General features: G+C 38.8%; 2 protein-coding genes across 2 annotated transcripts in view; one reads left to right on the top strand and one right to left on the bottom strand.

Annotated features, from left to right (window-relative positions):
• Positions 1–6,834, bottom strand: part of cpped1 (calcineurin-like phosphoesterase domain containing 1) — a 31,577-nt gene extending 24,743 nt beyond the window's left edge. The window contains exons 1-2 of the mRNA XM_087783791.1: positions 6,655–6,834; positions 4,574–4,792 (exon numbers count right to left, since the gene is read on the bottom strand). Coding sequence (XP_087639917.1) covers positions 4,574–4,792; positions 6,655–6,718 — 283 coding nt within the window. The 5' untranslated portion in view covers positions 6,719–6,834. The remainder of the gene's footprint in view (positions 1–4,573; positions 4,793–6,654) is intronic.
• A 3,760-nt stretch (positions 6,835–10,594) lies between these two features.
• shisa9a (shisa family member 9a) overlaps positions 10,595–21,566 on the top strand; it is a 56,170-nt gene continuing 45,198 nt past the window's right edge. The window contains exons 1-2 of the mRNA XM_087783790.1: positions 10,595–11,317; positions 15,405–15,511. Of these exons, the coding sequence (XP_087639916.1) occupies positions 10,803–11,317; positions 15,405–15,511 (622 nt within the window). The 5' untranslated portion in view covers positions 10,595–10,802. The remainder of the gene's footprint in view (positions 11,318–15,404; positions 15,512–21,566) is intronic.

Here is a 21,566-nt window from a genome sequence, read left to right as displayed (position 1 = left end):
TGTGACGGACATGCAGAGTAATGAGGGTGGCAGTCACAACCTGCTAACCGAGCTTGATAATAACATGGACTGACGCGGCGACACTTAAAAGGTCCCCAAGGCTTTACAGTTTTGGGTTTGTGTTTACAGTCAACTATGAATCTGAAATGGAACTTGATATGACCTATAAATGTGATCAGAGGCAGCCCGGGGAAGACGTTGAATCAGGTCTAGAAAATCTTCTCTTGTGGAGATGAACATGTGAACATTAGCATACATTACATTCAGCGAAGAGGGGGAAAATAATTTAGGAGCAGTGGGAATCCTTTTGAGGAAAACAGGCAGTCATAATGACCCAAAATAGTTAGGAGGCAGATGAGCAAGGCAAGCCAGATCTGGGTTGCATATAAATAACATTGCAGCACAGCCTAGTTAAATTATGATTTCACCTTGTAATTAAATGTAGAAGATGATTTGCTGATAGATGGCGTGAGGAAAGTGGGGAGAGAAAACTAGGGCTCTGAACCTGCCAACTGTAGTCCAGACCTTGAGGCCTGTGGCAGGCATGAAATGATGGAAACATAATTGTCATGCAAAGGTAGTTTGCATTGGCCGGAGGCTCTCACTGATACACATGTGAAGCCAGATGCTGCTGTCCAACTATCACACAGCTGGACACAAGAGCACATGCACTTCTGAACTACACCATACATTGTTAGGATTCAATTATATTTAATTGAGATGTATTTTATTTTTATTTTGCATGTCCATCTCTTGTGATTCCAGGACTGTTATACAACCAACCTTCAGTTCATAAATGTTGTGACATACTACGTGTCAAGAACACATGTGTAAAGATGGTTGTAATGGAAATGTGGGGAATAAGGGAAGAGACATTTATGTCAAAATGTGTAAAGAATTATAATAATATTAAATGATTCCAAGGTAGCAGATGTTGGGTACATCAAGATATTTGTTCTGTATCTTTGTTAGAGAAGCTGTATGCATTTTTTCCATCCAATAATTGTTCATATTTGTCGGAAACATTCATCTGGCTTATGTCCATGTGGAGGAACTCCAGTTCTACTCTGAGAAACCATGTTTAGAGCCGAGACGAGACCTCGAGACAGACCCAGGACAGGTTGAAGAGAACATTTCTCCCACTTCGTCTTAGAATACCTCGGTGTTCACACATGGGAGAAGTTTCTGAGAGGAAAGTCTGTCTTCTAGCTGCTTTCCCTGGAACAAAAACTAAAAAAAAAGGTTGAAGAAGGTTTTTTTAAGGCCTGACTCACAGGTATTACCATATAACCATATAAAATGACCACATTTTATGATAGAAATGTAATTCAAAAGTATATATATTTATTGTTTCATCATAAATAAGCAAAATTAACAGGTAACACATAAAAAATTTAACTTAATCCTGCAGATCATAAAATATGTTTTCTTTTTCATTATTAGTATTAAGTATTGTTAAAAGACAGCCAAAGGGCTTTTCTTGATTCTATTGACACATGGTCAAAACTTGTGTGTTTCAGACTGTTTTTTTGTAATTCTTTAAGACTGGGACAGCTGTGTGATCCAAAATCTAAAATTCTCATCGGCAAAGAAACTAAAGCTCCCAGAGAAAAAGCCAGAAGCGTTGTGATTTTCATAGATAAATATCAGCCTCTGTCATAGGGGGCTGAGCTGTTTACTGACTTTGGTGGGGAAGCAGAGAATGCTAATGTTCACACTGTCCTCAACAAGGAGGGATTAAAAGGTGAATCATAACCAAACTGTCACTGTGATCTTTGTACAATCAGCCAAAGAAACGAGGCAATTGAAAATGTTTGCCTGTCTCTTTAAGGGTTGATAAATAATCAAAAGCTTGTGTAATGAAGTCAAAAAACAATTAAGAAATGAGCGTCAGGATTTATATTGGAAGAAAATGGTTAGACTGTCATCATTGCTCTGGAAGTACATAAACACTGCAGTGAAAATAATAGTTCCCAGAAGAACATTTTTCAGGGTTTGCATGTTGACAATCGATCATCTCCAGGTATTTCTCATTATCTCCCTGGGATTCTGCTCATTCGTCAACATTGTTTGATAAAACTACTCTATGCACACAAAGACTCCAACACCAGATACAAAACAAGTTAATGCTGGAGTATCAAGAGAGCAAAAACTTGTCTGAGTAAAGAGTCGAGCGTCATCCATCAGGTGTGGTTTGTAGGTGCAGTGTTTGCGTGAGATGAGAAGTGTTGTCAGATGCCATGAGGTAAAGCTCAGGGGAAGCTGCCGGATCGTCGGGTGTAAACCAAAGAGGCTGAGAAGAGTTAAAGCTCACGCAACTGGCATCTGTGTGTTGACACGAGGCAGATAATTGGCTGCTAATGTACTTGATTCTATTATCTTGTTTATTCTGCGCGTACAGAAAGCCTGCTAGATTACTCGCTGCGGTTTTAGTCCTTGTTCTTCCTAACACCTGGTTTTCACTTGGCAGACAAAACTCACCTGAAACCAGGAATCAGGAACAATAAGTCACTCATTATATGATTCCGATAGCAAAGATTAACCTACACGTGCGCTTTCCTGCTGAAGCAGGTTCACAGCTTTAGACATGTGGACAAAACTAAATTCTGGTTATTGCGCCTGATGATAAGGTTCCAGGGTTGAGTCAGTACTTGAGTGAGTTAGGTCAGTCTGTCAAACTGAGCCTGAGAAACCTGTGGGTTGTATTTGACAAAGACATGTCTCTGGTTCAACACTGCAGAAAACTGACTAGAAACGGTTTCCTTCAACTGAGAAAAATAAGTTTTTTTTGGTGTCTAAACAAGAAGGAGCTGCTGCAGTTAATACAAAACTCTGTTTTCTGACCCGCTCTAGTAGAAGAACTCACATTACTCTGATCCTTAACACTCTTTACTGGCCGCCAATCTCTTTCAAGATCAATTTTAAAATTCTGGTTCTTATTTTCAGATCTATTCATGGTCAGGCTCCTCCTTACATCAGTGATCTGATCCAGCCTTACACCCCAGCTCTGGCTCTGAGGTCTGTGGATCAGAATCTACTGATGGTTCCTGAACACGCTTCCGGACCAGAGGAGAGAGATCCTTCCAGACTGTTGCTCCTAAGCTTTGGAACTACCTTCTTCTTTCTGTGTTTGATAGATCTACTGACTCCTTCAAGAAACATCTTAAGAAATTCTTATTTGTGCTTTTCCCTGATTGTCTGGGACTCCTGTGTTTGTCTTATGTGTCTTGATCTTTTAAGTATATATTTTACTGTGTATAGTTTGTCATTGTTAAAGCACTTTGTGACCCTGGTCTAGAAAGGCCCTCTAAAAACACCATTACTTACTTACTTACTTACACACTCAATGCATCTCTTCTATCTAGACAGTGGTACTGTGGCAAAAGTGTAACTTGTACAACCATGGTCAGGGTTCCTATATCTTCAGATGTCATTTAAGAAAAACTCGACAATCAACCAGAATTTTAGGAAAAACGTTGACTGGTACCGCTCTCAGCCATGAAGAAATATGTTGATTGAACAACCTATTCTCATTCAATGTACACCTTCCCATGTTGCAATAAGCAAACACGCCTCTTTCCAAAGTTGCTACATCATCACTTCTTTACTGATTTTTCAGTTCCGCTTTTGTGATCCATAAAAATTTTTTTTAAAATAACTCAAGATTAGAGTTACCAAATATTTAGAGATTTGAAAATATAACTTATATCACATTTTTAAAAAATTGACTGAAGACATTTTAATGACAAAAAAGGCCCTTTTTTTTAAGATTCCTAAATTGAATGCCTTCCTTTAAAGGATCCGGGGGAACACTCCCGCACGGCAGGAGACTGATTTCGATGGAGACCAGAACATACCGGTTCAAGAATTCACTCTATCCGGCTGCTGTCGGGATTTAAAAAATTGTTTGATTAAATTAATAATGTATTCAATCTAATTGTATTCATTATATATTTCTATGCCCTTTCTTGGTTAAGACTCTTGTATTATTTTAATCTATTACTTTATTAATATCTTATTAAATTCGTATTATCTACACTGGCAGTAAAAACGTTTTGATTCTGATTCAAAACTAGATCTTTTTTTTATATCATGGTTCAATTGGACTCTTACGTTTTTTATTTACCTTGTTTGAGTACCTTGTATGAGTATTATTTTGCATTACAGGAGATGCACTTGAAGATAACAGTGACAAGAGCCACTGTAAAAAAAAAAGGTGGAAGCTGAAAAAGGCAGACATGACTTGTTAACTCTGTACTCAAGACTCTGTGATTTATTTATGAATGATAAATAAAAATATATACACCATTCTTTTGAGCATATTTGCGCAGGAATCTTTTTTTTTTTTGCAGTGAATTTGCTTTGATCTTAATGATGGCTCTACCAATAAATCATAATAATCAGAATTAATTTTTTTTTTATTTCAATAGTCATTTTTTTCTTGTATTAGAGAAGAAACAAATGAAAAGAGGATGTTGAAAGATATCAAAACCACATATTAAATGTCAATATTGAGGAAATTAATTGAGATTAGTTTATTATTAATAATGGTTCAGTCCTAGTGTGAACTCACCTGGCATGGCGTGGACCAGGTCTCCACACAGAACCATAAAACGTGGCCTCGGTCTGAGTCGGTTCACGGCCTCTACTGTCTGTTTGGTGAGCTGGACCTCCTCCGCCCACTCATCGCCGCCTCCGTCACAGTCCCCCTCCCTCCAGGCCTTCATCAAGCCCAGCTGAGGGTCTGCCGCTTGGATGAAGTAAAATGGACCGGTCCACTCACGCTCCACATCTGCAGAAAGTTGGAATGGATTACCTTAAAGCCACTCCAACGTTATGGAGTATCAACTTTGACTCATGCCCTCTCAAAGCTTCGCCAACACTGCTCTTATTCTACAGAAACGTAAAAGCTTCAGTGATTAGGCGTCATCACGGTGTTAGTCATTCAACACCCGTGGTAGAAGCTTCATGGGGATAAGTATTCATTGCGGGAAATCCTGCTCCGGAGAGAGCCGCTAAAATAAAAGCCAGCGGGGAGTAAAGTGTTAAACCTTTTCTTAAAAGCTGGACATATTAATTCATTCTAAATCCTGATAAGACCTAATTCAGTTGATGGAAAATTAAAAGAAAATAGAAAAGGTGGGAAGAGGAGAAGAAAAGGAAAAATTATCCTTCTGCATAGAAACAATGAGCAGAGTAGGTGTAAACAACACTTTCTGCTCCAATTACTCAGCCCCATGTTGTAACATTGTGAAGTATCTTCATCTACATGCTGTACGAGTCTCTTCACTCACACTCAGCTGAGGCCACTTAGCTGTTCACTATCCTCTCTTAAACGCCGTCTCTCTCGTTCCCAAATGACTTTATGATAATTCCGTCCTCCGGGGTAACTTGAGCAGAGACAAGGAAGAGAAAGAACAACAAGTGTCTTGCTCCTGGGAAACTGACAAGGTATCAAATGATCCTCTCCACGTAATTTAATGTGACAAATCCACACGGGAATGACTTGCGGTGTGTTGTTTAATGAACGACAAGACTTCCCATTTTAATGATCCAGGACTCAATATAAACTTAAAGGAACCATTTTAAATTCTACTTTAACTTTTCATATAAAATTAATTGGTTCAGTCGTTTACGTTTAGAAAGACAATGATTTTAAAGTTCATCCGTACACAGCAGATACAACAACATATACTTCAGCGCAGGATGGATATTAAAGGCGCCAAAAGACTATTCCTTGCTTTTCATTAACGTTATATTTACGCATTAATATCTGAAAAGAAGTCGATGGCAGCCCGGATAGGGTCGGAAAAATAATCTCTCCTCTCTCGGTGATGCAACATGGTTTGAAAGACAGGTAACAACCTTCGTAAATGTCAGGAACTCATCAAATCTTCCAGACAATCAGACCTAGCGGGACTTGCATGTGTCACTGTGTGAAATGTTTAGTTTGACAGTTTCAAAATTGAATGAAACCAGAGTGAATATGTCAAATATTCCATCAACTAAATTGAGACAATAAAGTAAGAGAAAGAAACACAATAAGTCAGATAAGTTAGATAAGAATATAAGTAGAATATGAGAGAGACTTGGGGCGTCCTGCAAAGATCTCATGGCATCAGATAAGAGGCAATGAGCTCGTGTGCCTCCACTGGGTGGGAACAACTTCAAACACAAATTGTAGAAATGTCTCAGGTGGCAGATGGTTTGCTCAGAATAACCATCATTGGAGATAAAAGCAGGGGGCGTTAGTAGAAAGCATTACATTTGCCAATGTCACCCATTCAACAGACAGGACAAATCTGATAAGACACTGACATCAAAGAGACTTAAAACCACAGACCACTGATATGAGAAACTTGAAGCATCTCGATATAATAAATCAAAAACATGATGTTTCACTGCTTCAATGAAAGAATGTTTACAGACTCACTTCCACTGCTTTACGTCACACAAGTATATTAGCTCGTCGTATTAACACAGTTTTTGTATAAAACACAAGCGCGTTTAGTCTCTACGTTAGCTTTGATAAGAAACTATTGAGCTAAAAGACACAGCGAAGCCGTAAAAAAAACCTTTATGTTCTTTCACGCGAGTTTTAATGTGAAACTTGTCAAGCTAGCGCTGACTTATGCTAAAGCAACAACAGCTAACCTTCTGTCAGTCCCACGAAAGTTCTCTGCCTCGCTTTGAGAAACACATCCACGGTGTCTTCCATCGGACTCGGAGGTTTGGAAAAATGCTCTGAAAACTAGGATGATTCAGTGACAGTTAAACAGCTGCTGCACTGAACCCGAGTTTGTTATGCTCCGGTCGCCCCGTGACGGTCGATCATGCTGGAGTCGATCGGCTATCGATTAGTAATGCCTGGTGGTGATTCCATAGTCGACTAGAAATCCCAACAAAATGATCTCATTCATATTAGAATGTTGTTGTTGTTAAATAAAGAAGACTTAATTATATTTAAAAAAAATTGTCTTAACGTGTAATTATATTTAATCTAATGGTTTGGTATTCATCTTTATTGAGTTAATATCACTTTTCAACTCGTCTTTTTTTATTTGCATTATATTTGTAATCCAAACCTTAAATTAGTATATTAAAACACCATTTTCATTTTGAATACTTTTTTTTTTTTAATTTATATATTTTATATTCGATTTTTTACACAATACAGTTATAAAAAGTTGAATTATTTAGATTATTTTTGTATTTGATTAAGTAATGATTCTACACTATATTAAACATATATATATATATAAAATTATATATTAAATTAAACAATATTTAAACAATTTCAATCAATAGTTTTACCTTACCTTACACTATACTATCCTTTGTCTTTGTTATTTTTCTTTAATCTATGTTCTTTATCTTATCTTTATACTTATATTGTATCATCTTGTTCTTTCTCTTTATTTCTCTTTGTTCTTGTCTTATATTTATTTTTATGAATAATTGCTGTATTGCTGTGGCTAATTGGAAAAAAACAATCAATAAAGTTCTACCTACCTACACCAAAATATATTCCTCCTGAGGGGAGATCTCATTTAATGGCTCTATTGTTCTTTCAATCACTACCCGAAGCTTTATATGTGTCGCCAAGAATATTGATCACCGATTCAATAAGTATGCATTGTTTTAATTCTGCACTTGATCAAAATGTCATAAAATGGAAAAAAGGTTCAATATTTTATAAATTATTTATTTTTTTAATCACCTGAACATATATTGAAATGGGTAAAAAATGGTTAGGAGTTGTTTTTTTTGAAGGGGCCTTCCGAAAATTATATTAACAATTTGATTCCCTGAAACTTGAGGAGGTGCTTTTTGGTGCATTGGAGGACACACACACATACACAAAAGAATAACTGTTAATTATTTTGGAATAAATATATTTTTAATTTATTTTGTCTAAGTTTTTGAAGGTCTCTGGGATGGACAAAGTCTAACTTGACAGTATCAAACCACCATGAAATCTCAATGATAATCACCATCAGGTTATTCTGGTGAAGAGCACTCTGCATTTTTGGAACGTGTGAATGTGTGCATGAATGGTTGTTGGTCTGTGTGTGTTCTGTGATCAGGGATGTGCTGTGAGGTCAAGTGTGGTTTCTATTTTACTATTTATTTTCTAAATGTTTTATTGAAAATAAATGTAATCAGACCCTTTAAAAAAAAAAATTAAGGTGCCCTCGAGTTGTCAGGGAAATAATTCGCTTCAAATGAATCACACAAAATCACACAAAAAAACAATGACAAAAATCTCTGCTTTTGTTAGTGGCATCATTAGTTTTATCTACTTCTACTGAAACAAATAAAGCATCATTAATCTTCTTTTTAAGATCCTTTGTGATCACCGACTACTTTAATTATATAATTGTATTTCCTTTTTTTTAAAAGCCAGGAAATACAGTGGATGTGGATTCCACTTTTCTCTACAAAAGCATGAAGCAGTTCTACATGCTTTGATTCAAGCAGTTTGCACTTTAATCGTTAGCACAAAATGCTAATTCCTGTTTGGCTAGAAAAGATTAATATATATTTTTTTTATCTCTGGGTTTTCCCTTACATTACTTAAAAAACTTAAGTTTAGTCTAGCTTGCTCATCCAATGCCAAACCAATCCTAGAATTTCCCAAAGTTTTAAAAGAAACCGTCTTTAAATGTTATGATTCTTTATGTCTGACGAGGCTTCAGGTGAGAGTTAGTCCAGATGTTATCACAAGATGATAGTAAAAGGCAAGTAAATCAGGAAAGGATGTGTCTGACAGGACAGCCACACAGACTTTTGGTTTGGACCACTCAGTTTGAAAACCACAACTCTTCTTCACCCTTAGTCTCTCTCGGCTATTGCTGAGAATCTGTCAAGTATGCCCCTAGAGGTGAGGCAGGTTACTGCGATGCCTCACTGAGCATTAAGTCACACCAATTCTCTTGCATTCTGTTGAGTCATGCTTTATAACAAATATTCAAGTTCATATTGGCCATATGAGGAACAGCACTGGTGCAAAGTGAAAGTATCTGTGTTCCTGTATTCCATCAACAAATGCTCAAATATCATGATGGCATATCAGCCCCCGACAGAAAACTACTGTCTGTGATCGGCTGACAAACCTGCCTAACCCACTTGACATAGATAAGGACAAAATAGTAGAATATAAATGAATTCATCAAAGGATCCCTCATAACAAAAAAAAGTACCTTTATACATAAAAAATAAAATACAGTACTTCTGTGTCACTTAATCGTGACTCAATCGTGTTAAGATAATAGTGTAACTCATCAATACACACAGTAACTTGGTATATTTTAGGCCAACTATACTATTACAGCAACTGCTACTATCAATACTACTATAACATCTTACTACTTACTACCTAATACCTTGACCCGAATATTTATTAATTCATTCATTTTCTACCGTTTTATCCTTTGTGGGGGTCGCGGGGAGACTGGAGCCTATCCCAGTTACATATGGCGAGAGGCAGGGGACACCCTGGACAGGATGCCGGTCGGTCACAGGGCACAAAAAAACACAAAAACATTCACACATGCTCTCATACGTAAGTTCTCAATCAACCTCTGTATGTTTCTGGACTGTGGGAGGAAACCGGAGTGCCTGGAGTAAACCCAAATGGCCAAAGGATGATGATACTCTTCTGAAAAAAGAAATTAACTTTTGTTTCAATAATAATTCAAGATTAAAATTAAAAGAATAATTGTAGTAATGTAAATGCATGCCAGGTTACTGCAGTGACTGCAGCTAGAAGTACAATCTTGGACAAACGACCTCGAGTCTGGATTAAGATTTCAGCACCGTGGACAGAGGTCTCAAGACACACTTTTTCTTATTCTTCAGTGATTTTGATTCAACAGATGAGCAAAAATAATTTAAGTGTGATAAACTATTAACTGTCAAGCCCAACCCCTCAGTACTGTAACACCCCTCGTAACATTTCTTATTCTCTTTTTTGTAAAATAAATAATAATACTAAGGCTTTTCCTTGATTTTCTGGAACTCCTGTTGTGTTATCAGTTTTATCTTGATCTTTAAAGTATATACTTTATTGAATATTGTTGACTGTTTAAGCGCTGTGTGACCATGGTCTGGAAAAGCGCTATATAAATAAAAAATACTTACTTACTTACTTACTAATATGTATTATTACACAATAATTATTGTTGTTGATATTGTTTTAGCTTTTATTGGTGTATTTTTGTGATGACTTAGCTGTGATTATTTTTTTTTTTTTCAAAAATAACTTAAATAACGTGTGCATACATGTGTAGTTCTTCGACACCCACAGGTGTGATCTGTCAGGACCCTTTAGGTGTCTTCTGTGGAGATCGATCACAATATTGTTTTTATTTATTTTTCCGTCGAATGATGTTGACTCCATTTCTTTTTTTTAAGTCCTTTTTGTGTTCCAGTCTCCCTCCCCCTGTTTTCCTTCCTCCTCCTCCTCCTCCTCCTCCTCCTCCTCTCCTTGTGCGCACCAGACTCTCCCACCCTCGCCTCCTCTCCTCTCTATCTTCTCTCCCTGCGCTCCCATCCTGTTGTTCCTCCGCTCCCCGTGCGTAAGTGCGCACCGGTGCATCTTCTTCCAGTCGTCGGGACCAGCGTCAGTTGGAGCCTCCAGAAGATGAGATGTCAGGAAAGATGTTGACCAGCGCCGATGAGGCCGCGCCGCTGTTTGGACGCATGTTTCCACACTTTCCATCGTATCATGACCGCGCGCCTCTCCATCTCACTCCTGGTCTTGTCCTTTCTGCGTGAAGTGGGTCGGCGGTGGAGGCACCATGCGGGGGAAATACTTTCTCCTCGGCTTCTTGTTGCTCAAACTTATGGCTCTGGTGTGTAAAGCCGACGGGGAGCCGGGACTTCTAGGGGGGTTCGTGATGATCGCCACGTCCAACGGCTCCCGGGAGGAGGAGAGCGCGTCGGAGGAGACCCCGCACACCGAGGACAAATGCCGGGGTTACTACGACGTGATGGGCCAGTGGGACCCGCCGTTCATCTGCAAGACCGGCAACTACCTGTACTGCTGCGGCACCTGTGGATTCCGCTTCTGCTGCTCCTACAAACACTCCAGACTGGACCAGAGCACCTGTAAGAACTACGGCACCCCGCTGTGGATGAAGACCGGGCAGACCCCCTACAAGAAGATGAACAAGATGCACGACAGCACCAAAGACAAGACGAACTTAATCGTCTACATCATTTGTGGAGTAGTGGCCATCATGGCGCTTGTGGGGATTTTCACGAAATTGGGTTTGGAGAAGGCGCATCGTCCTCAGAGGGAGAACATGTCCAGGTAAATAGATTCCCGGTGCGCTTGTTTACTAGACATGCGGTAATCACGGTGCGCAATGGGCTGAAGCGCTTTGTTCACCTGCGCGTTTATTGAGTTTTTTTTTAAAAAAGGAGGAAAAAACCTTCTGTTTCTACTTCTAAAAGTGAGCATGTCTCAGGTTCTACAACCATGATGTGGCGTAGTAGAATATCTCTCTCCAGGCGGGGGCGGATTCCTAGTAAAGTAGCAGGCAGTGCGCTTCGTTGTTCAGCAAATGCTCAAGAGAAAGGAACATATCAGGGGGAAAAAAACGTTGAATTCTCTTTTGTGACGTCATGACTTGACACAAAATAGATGTGCAATATACTGTATGTGTCTACAGCTTAAAGCACTTTATTGTGAAAATGTACCTTGTGTTTGGATTCACAATAGAGCCTCTATTGAACAGCTCAGGTTCATATGGTATCAGGAGGGTATATTCTCTCTATGAATAAGCTAAAATCAATACTATATAAAGTATTCCAAACAAAAATGTACAGTTAATGGTATTGAGGATAACATTAAAATAGCTATAAATCTCATTAAAATTTGTAAAAGTTGGATGAAAAGATGAAACTGAAATAAAAAGTGCTAATTAATTCATCTAATATTATATATAAATGTTTTTAAATCTTCATCACTGATCAATACGATATTTTCAATGGTCTCCTATTTACGTTTGAACCCCAATACCTCAGACATTTACAAACAGGAGTGATGTTGTGATCTACGAGGGTCAACTTTGGAATCTAAAAAAAAAAAAACTTGGACAAGAGCTGCTCCCCTGGATCATTCCCAATGGAAAATACTCTAAAAACATATTTCATTCTCCAGTTGAAGTCTGACCTTTAAACAGAAACGTGGGCAGAAAACCCCCCAAAACAGCAAACAAAAGGTTGACAAATACTGTGAATTAAGATGTCATGAAAAGAGATGCATTTTCAGTTTAGTAAACATCTTCTGATGGCGTACGACATACGATGATACATCCAAACAATATAGTGCGACGACTGTATTACTCAGTTGCATAAAACACTCGAGGGTGATTTTTGAACCTCTGGGCAAATAAATAAGTGGTACATGGTACCATTCATATAATTGGTCAAATGAATTGGATTTACACCATAAACGTCATCAAAATAATACATCTTTCAATATTAATCTTTGAATGGAGAAATCTAGTTGTCATTTTAGGAACTCTTTTGTTCCAGGCTGAATTCACAGTGATGTAATGCCCAGGACAGTCACCAGCTGGCGAGCGAGACAGAAGGACACTGACTGTATATCCATTTAACCAATGAGCTGTAATATCAGGATAAGTTGAATTAAATCAAGAAGATGTGTTTGTTAATTCTATTGCTGCAGTTACATTTTAATGTCAATGGGGGGGTTTATTTCTTTGACCAAGCCGAACTCCAAAAATAAATAATAATAAAAAAAACATGTTCAGTAACTTAACATCATTAAAATAAAATGAATGTTATACCAAAGTGAAAAAAAAACCCATTGTGGAAGCAGCAAAGCCACACCCCTTAAGAAAAATGTACTCAAAATTGACTGTATTGTTGAGGTCAATTTCAACCACAAATAGAAGATAATCTGTTCACTGATCTACATGGCTCAATAGTCTTATCTCAGGGAGCATATGTGAACGTTTATAAGCCTTTGCTCTTTTTTGGGTTATTTCCACCTGTTGGCTCTTCAATTTTGGTATTTTTGACACTTCCTCGTTTCATAGCTGTTTTTTATTATAACGGAAATATATTCCAGGGTAAAATATAATTTTAGAAATTCCACCAGTACACTCAAATTATAAAGTTATCTATATAGGGTGTATAAAACACTGTGGTACGTGTGTCTACCTCAACTTAATACCCTGAACTTGTTCAGGTAAAGGGAAAGTGGCCAAGAAGGACTGAAGATCCCCATGGAAATCCAAAGATGTCAAGTTTAAATTAAATTCAAACCATATTTATAACCAGTTCATTTATGTTTAAAGTTTAGCGCAAACATGTATCAACTCAAATTATTTATTTCCTTAGAAAAGACCATTTACGGACAAAATACTGGAGATTTATCCCATATATGGAGTACAGTTTCAGATTGTGTGGTTCTCTCTTCCACTCTTATGGCTTTTAATAAAAGCCAGGCTCATATAAGAGGTCAAGTGTCATATCCTATATGGGTTTTATCTGCATAACGTAGCTTAAAGCTTTATTAAAATTCTTTATAGAACATATTTCAAGAAGTTTTCTGCTGCTTTAAACAACCTTTTAAATCCTTTTAAATCAGAAGACACAAGTTAGAAAACACAACTATAGTTAAGAGTAAGAATAGTTGCAGGAGTGATACGTCAGGCGTATGTTAGCCTCCCAGCTAAGAGAGGAATCTATACATTAGAAAATGATGAGGTTGTGGTTTGCTGGAGTCTTATCGTCTGCTCTCCCCCCTCTCTCTTGTTAATGTTTGGACATGTAAAGTAAAGCTAGATTTAGTTATTCTCTTATAAACAAAAATATCGGATGAATCAGGAAATGGATTCAAACCTTCAACCTATCACACGCTGACAAGCCAAAACGCCTCAGGTGAGAAATGGCAACAACCCACAATAATCTTTACTTCATTTCTATCAATCCTCAGTGTCAGGTGCAGTTAGTGTTGCTATTACAAATAAAGTTTCAACTGAATTCCTTAAGTCAAGGTGAGGTTTGAGCAGTTGATTTAAATGCAACACATTTATGTATATAGCAGGAAGAAATGCACAACACAAGTTGCTTCACAAAGATAGAGAAAAACACATCAGCTCAGGTTTTCTCAAACACTGATACAGATGCAAACCTTATTTCAACAGAATTTGGTCCAGATGATCACAGTTTCCACTCACGTTTTTATACGCACACTAAGGAACTCACTGCCAGGAAACACCGGAGGCAAACAACAAAATACAAAACACACTTGAAGTGAAAATGCAGAAATAATCCAGCAAGTAGAAATAGGAGTAAATAAACAGTTCCATAATAATAAAAACGTCAACGAGTGTTGAATTGGGAACCAGACTTACATTTCGTATATGAATTCTATGAGAAACAAAATACAAACAATTCTCTTAATGATTTGTATCTGAAAATGTTTATTTTCTAATGGAAAGTTTAATTTGAGTCATGACTGTTTAAATGACAAAGCTGATGACTGACTTGATCTCATTGCTTAGTGCATCCAGTAGGTATTTGTCAACTCTTTACATATTTGATAATCATTTAGTATTTATTGTGATATATTTGTTTATAGTCAGAAAAACTATAATTGAGAAAACTTGCCCCCCCACCCCAAACTATAATAGGACTCAGACACAAGGTGGTGCTAACATGACCTCGATTCTAGCATGAGGGAACATTTATATTTTCTCTCCGTGCATGTGTGGGTTTACTCTGAGCACTCCGGTTTCCTCCCAAAACATTCAGAGGTTGATTGAGTACTGCCTTTATGTGTGATTGTGTGTGAATGTTTTTTGTGTCTTCTGGGACAAGCTTGTGACTTGTTCAGGGCTATCCCTTTTGCCTCTCGCCCTATGTAGCTGGGATAGGCTCCAGCCCTCTACGACACTGATAAGAAAGTAAGCAGAAGAACATTAATTTTCTGCCGCTTAATTCTTTATAGGGGTAGCGGGGGGTCTGGAGCCTATCCTGCTTAACTACTGTAGGGCGATAAGTATGGGACACCCTGGATAGGATGCCAAGACATACAACCATTCACACACACACTCATACCTATAGGCAGTTCCCAATCAACCTCTGTATGCGTTTGGACTCCGGGAGGAAACCTGGAGTAAACCCATGCAACATCAAGAGTACATACATTGCCTCCCTCTGGACCTGGAAGCGAACCTGCAACCTTCCTGCTGTGAGGCCTGTAGGAAGAACATGTTAGAAAAAAGAAATCCATCTCCATCAAAGGTTGGGTTGTATGGGCAGCACTAAAGGCAAAAAAAGGGGAAGCCAAGCATGTGATGGGTCGTCTCAATTTTCTTCTCTCCGTCCTCATCTGAGTCTCCTCTTGTTCTGTCCACCAGGGCCGTGGCCAGCGTCCTGCAGGGCGGGCGTCCAGGTGAGAACTATCGGGGCGAGGAGGCCCTCGGCATGAACTCGCAGCACTACTTTTCCAGGGCCACAAACCTCCGTGAGTTTTTTTTAATTTTTATTTATCCACTGACCACTGTGTTGCTCTGTGTATTACTTGGCTATGTTGGTGTTGTGTCAGCGAAAAATATTTAAAGCATTTGGGGTGTTTCTGAGGTGTCAAAGGTCGGGAAAGAAGTTGATGTAAGAATTTCAGATCCGCTCAGTCATCTCATCTGTCAACCGTTTCAGGCGTGCTCGCCCCTACAGTTGCTGATGCAGATTTGGGAGAAATATGTCAAGTTAACCTCATGGAGACCATGAACACCAACAAACACACACACACATCTCTTCAGGATTATGTTTATCTCGGTTTGTTTTAAGCATTCTGGATAAATAGCCACATGTTTCGTAACAGGCTCAGAGGAACTGCCCTTCAGTGGTGATTCGCTGTCTAATTTCTCTTCATGCATTTGTGATGTAATAAGATAAAGAAAGAGTCGGTGGGTGTGTGAGTCGGTGAGGAAGTGGAAGAGATGAGTGTTTGAGTGGATGTGTGTTTGGTGGATTGGAGTGAAAATGATTGCCATCTATTTCGGTTGGCTCATGTGGGCTGCTGACTCTTTGTGTTTAAAGAGCCGAGCGCAAACTGTTGAACACACAAACACTCACAAACAAACTCACGAGTGAGTGGACGCACCACAGCGGATAAGAAGGCAGCAAACAGAAGAGATTTGCCAAACGAATCACTATATTAGACTTTTATTTCGTCAAAACAGAACAAACATGACATTACAAGTGACATGATAACCATCTTAATGTAGATTTATCTGCTGTATTTGACTAAACAGTCTACGCCTTTTTTTTTTCCGAGTCTTGTGACTCAATCAATACTAAAGGGTTCTCCCTGAAAATATGAATTTTCCTTTTTGCTTAGAAGTACAAGAAAAAATAAGAAAAGGAAAATGGACCAAGTGACATCTTCATGAAGTGCCCTGACAAATATGAAAAATACCCTCTACACCTAATGAATGAGGGCACAATTCTAATTAAAAACCATCTTCAATCATGATACTAATACTTCCCTAAGAAATTTTCTCCAAATATTATGAGCCTCAAAGTCTTTTAGAGTCGTTATGTTGCCGCTAAAGAAGCTCTCCACCTTTAGAAAAAGCTTTATCCGAATTACTGTTGCATCAACTTAATCAACACCTAAAATCTTCGACTAAGAAAACATTGTAAGATTTGCATCTTCCATTCCAACCTTCCAGTTTATTTTGTACTGCCACAACCAAAAAATCCTGTTTTTTGGCAACTTGGATTGTAATTCCGATTCCTAATTTGAAATGTGCTAGATCACACCTGGACAAGTGCGGCCCGGGGGCTACATTTGGTCCTTTGACTGTATTCAAGAGGTCAGAGAAGACCATTTTTTCCGACAACTAACAATTTTATTTTGCGTTTATTATTGTATCAACTCAAAATCAAGCTGACATTGAGTCTCTTGAAAGTCGCTTTTAATAATTCCCAGAATAATTAATAAGTCCCAGGATTTTATTGTTCTACCTAGAATTCCCACACGGCAGCCGATTGGCTAATAAAAAACCCTGTGGATCTTCATTTTGTTATGTAAACAATGCGATCATTGTCGCACCACAGGAGGGAACATGTTGAGAGAGAGCGGGGAGGGGGAGTGGGCCCAGAGAGCTTATGTTGGAGGGGGTGGCTGTTCAACTAACCTGGCAATGTAAATTTATTAAAAATAATAAAGAAAGGTCAGTTACAAAATTATACTTATAAAATGTATTATTATTATATTATTATTATTATTATTATAAAACTATGGCTCGCTGCCAACTCCGTTCACACGCACCAAATGGAAAGCTTTAAGAAACACAGCATTCAATCTAATAAAATTGTGAGGTTTTTGACTAGAGGTGAACCTAAGTACAGTGCAGATGCAAACAACAGGCAAAAGTGGAAAGAATCTAAAAATGTTTCATCTCAATAGTTCAATAAAAAACAAACAAAATTCTCAAGTGTCCATATCACTTTCCAAAGGAAACTGAAAGTGCACCATACGTCGGGCGGAGAACTCAAGGAGAGTGAATAAAGAAAGAGAGCGGTGATTAGAACAATCACACGCTGGATAAAATGATAAAATGTAGCCTCAGGCACAAGGAGGACAAAAACACCAAAAACAAGGAATAACTGTAATCCAAGAGGAGAGTATAGAGAACGTACATACCAGGGAGTGACGATTATAATCTGGCACCTGTTGCTGCAGGAGAGGTGGCTTTAAGCTCTGCTGCCGAGGTTGTGATTGCATGACCAGCTGCAGCTGCTATCAGAGCCGCAACAGGCGCTGTGGAACTCTGGAAGGACAACATAGGCTGTGGTTGGTACGGGTGGTACGGTTTTAACGCTTTTGAATGTCCAGTGGAAATGTTAGGTTAAAGAAAATCAGGTCGCTTATCAAAACAAAAAGTTTCAGACAATAACTTTCAATACTACGAAAAGTATTAACCCAATAAGAAGTGCTACATCAACTGGTACTAGGCTGCGACCCTGTGGTCGGGCACGAGTGCCTTACGAGCCAAACGCCACTGGTGGTGCAGTGGTTAAAATCAAGTACAAAAAGGTGCCAGTTGGATTCCTGCTGTGTCCTTGATTTTCTGTTTTTAACAATTGTTGAATACAGTTTATGTCCATACTTTTATTACATAATATTTCAAATAGAGGCTTTTCTGGTATTTTTCAAGAGGACTAACCCAGAGACTGGTCACACAATGGTTTCCTTCATGGATAAGGGATTAAACACAATTCGACTCGTCGTGAAACACTTCGCCCACAGAGTCCATCAGCATCGACACGTGATGTAAAGGTTGTATCTATTAACATCGTTCCAAGAGGAGCTGTGATGGGTCAACATCTGAAGCCTTTTTAATCAGATAAACAAAACTGTTGCTCATAGCCAATACCCCCCCCCCCCCACCACCACCACCACGACCACCACGACCACCACCCTTCTATAGTGATGGACGAGATGAGATATGGAGGTGGTTCATCAACCCGAGAGCCCAAATGGACACTACTGTGAAATATTGATCATTATTTGCAATCTGTTACTGCTGCCATGAACCCTCTAATCCTTCTGCTAGTGGGCAATCATGTGGAATGTTATTAACTCCTGCGTTCACGCTCAAAACCTCTCAGACTGGCTCGGTGGGTTTTCTACTGGTACCAGAGATAATTCATCACAAACGCAAGGGAGGAGATGGGGCAGTGAAGAGGAATTAGATATGGATTCAGCGGACGGCGACATGTTATTCTTGTTTTAAGTGATTAACGGAGGATACGGCGGAGAGAAAAGGGCGAAATCATTTTTAATTATGAGTCAGGCGCCGGAGAAGACAAGAGAGAAAATTGAAGAGTGGTAATTGGAAGGTAAAGATGAGCGGTTGCGTTAAAGAAACGGCCTCGGTATACATCGCCCTTCAGACGCGGAGAAAGAGCGCGAGGCTTGTGATGGAAGGTGAATGCTTTGTGCAAACAATATATTGATTTATAGCTTTCGGCTAGATTGCCTTATTACTGGCTGCATCTGCTCTGGCGGCAGCCGGCTGCACTGGGAGAGGAGGTTCTGTAGGGTTTCGTGCGGCTGTCAGTCATAGATGTGATTCATCTGTAGGGGAGCCAGAGATCAGCGGGGACACGAGTTTCTTCTCATTTCCCAAGTGCTTTATTTTAATAACCTGTCATGCTTAACACTTGCGGCTGAACATACACTCGTGTGAAAATTATTCGAGCGGCCTTGTGTATCATTGAACTCACAGACAAAAAAAGAAAAGCTGGTATGCCTAAAAGCATTTTATTGAAATTGGATTCGATCGTTCTCATCAGTATGTGTCTGTTTGTACAAAACTCTCTGCTGTGATTGGTCAAGAGCCATGGTTCGTCACCGCACGTCATCAATCCCAGAAGTCTCCACATCCAAGGGGACTTGTTGTATAAACAGAGCAGGGTGTGATTACAGCTGGCTGGAGCAGAAGTGACGCCATTATTACGTCATAACGCATTCCGCTCTGGTAACCTCTCGTTTGCTGAGATTTCAGACGGGGGAGAACTTTATACAGTAATAAGTTAAAAACATGGTCATGATGAGAGACTTACTGCATCTTGGAGAGGAAGACTTTAATATTTGAAACATGTGAGGGAGTCAGGAAAGTTGGGTTTAAGTAGTAAAAGATAAAGGAAACAGTGTTTTTTTCTGGATCAAACGGTGGTGTCGCTTGAAAGGATTGTTCATGCAGGAAGTCAGATGATAAAAGTTAAGAGCATCATCTACAAATAAAAGACTATTTACCAACATGGATTTAAATAAACATCACTTCATGACTGATATGTGTGCACCAACACATCCTTCCATGAAGACACTCTCACTTCACTCACTTGACACTATGGACCAAATGAGGTCTTTATTTTGACGTCTACAGTGGTTAGTTTTGGACCACAGCATGGCCTGACTTCTAACCCTTTAACACTTTTGAATAAAATCAGAACATTTCAGACAATTACCCAAGCTGTCCTTCAAGCACCAAAGCAACCGTTTTAGTTCACAACTGCATGAATGAAACAAATGATCCTATTAAAAGGGCAAAGATTATGACAAAGAAAGGGCCCAATGATTCATTTCCTAACTGGTAGAAAGCTGCTCCAATCCAAATCGGTTTCTATGTAAACAACACTCTTTTGACAGTGAAGTGTCATTGAGTTGTAAATGTTCTTGTATAAATGGAATCAAATTAAGTCAAAAATGGGAGGCTTAACAAGGATAAAGTTTGTTGCTTGTGTTATAGCACAGTGGTTTTTCAAAGTGGGGGCCACCAAAGGGGCTCAGAAACTGGGGGGAAGGGACAAATGGAATTTATTATGATGTTATTTAATTAAAATACAAAACACAAACTGCCCTTGGGGGGCCCTGACATGGTGAAGTTTGGGAACCACTGATATAATATAGCATACAAAATGGGTTTTACAAGACAGGCGGGGAGACGAAATGTTTAGCTGCTGCAACATCAGAATATAAAGTATCATATACTGTATTGAATCATCAGTAAAGGCAGGAGTGTGTACTCCAGCAGCAATGCAAAAGCTATTGCATATTCAAAATGGACCATATTTCTCTCTTATGAACTGGAGTGTGGCGTCCCAAACAATCCCCTGTAGGGACCGACTGGCAGACTTTCATGTCGTCTCCGAGACCCAGAAACTTAGTTTAAACCATTAAAAGACTGAAAACCCTGAATTTCTTCGTCGGCAGCTTCAAAGAGCGGCAGAAAAAAAAGAGGGACCTCTGCACAAGAGGAAGGACAAAAGAAAAGAGGGAGATGGAGAGTAGTGTAAAAAACATGACGTAAGAGACGTATTTTCATCAGCAAAGAGAATTCAACACTTATTGGTCAAAATGTCTCAGAGTTTCAGTCGCTCAGAAAACATAAAGTCCCTTATTCTGACATATAATGAATGTTTAAACACAACTTAAAATTAAATTACAACAACTGTAAGAACAAACATCAGATTTTCCCTTTCACTCACATGCTTGTGTGATCAGTTATTCTAGCTACACACGGATCATACTGTATTTGAGCAGAAGGATTTTATAGACACAAGTTGTCATGTTGTGTGATGCTGGTCAAACACTAATATACTTTAAGTCACTCTTGCAGTGTTGTTCACTATTAAATTACACTCCATGACTCACTTTAAAGTCAGGTACGCTTCCTTCACCAACATTCAAAGAGCCAATGGCCTTGACTTGGTGTCTGTGCATGTTCATGAAGATGTATAAATCCAAGAGTAAACATCTCGACACTAGTCACTGGTGGTTTAAATTCATAAATATTTATGTCACTTTTTATTGAACATCATTTTAATTTTACATCTCTGTTTGATATAAAAGAGTATAAATGTTTCTTTTTAAAGAGAGTTTATATTTTGGTTCGCTGAGAAACCATTGCTTAATTCAGATTAAAACAATTCAGGGTTGGTGTCAGGGACACCCTGGAAATGTTGCCAGTCCATTATAGGGAAATGAACATAAAAAAAAGAATGCA

The sequence above is a fragment of the Callionymus lyra genome, chromosome 2, assembly GCF_982586985.1.
Source record: "Callionymus lyra chromosome 2, fCalLyr1.hap1.1, whole genome shotgun sequence".
Taxonomy (NCBI): Eukaryota; Metazoa; Chordata; class Actinopteri; order Syngnathiformes; family Callionymidae; genus Callionymus; species Callionymus lyra.
Note: the sequence above shows the minus strand (reverse complement) of the source record. Positions and strands in the feature narration are given on the sequence as shown.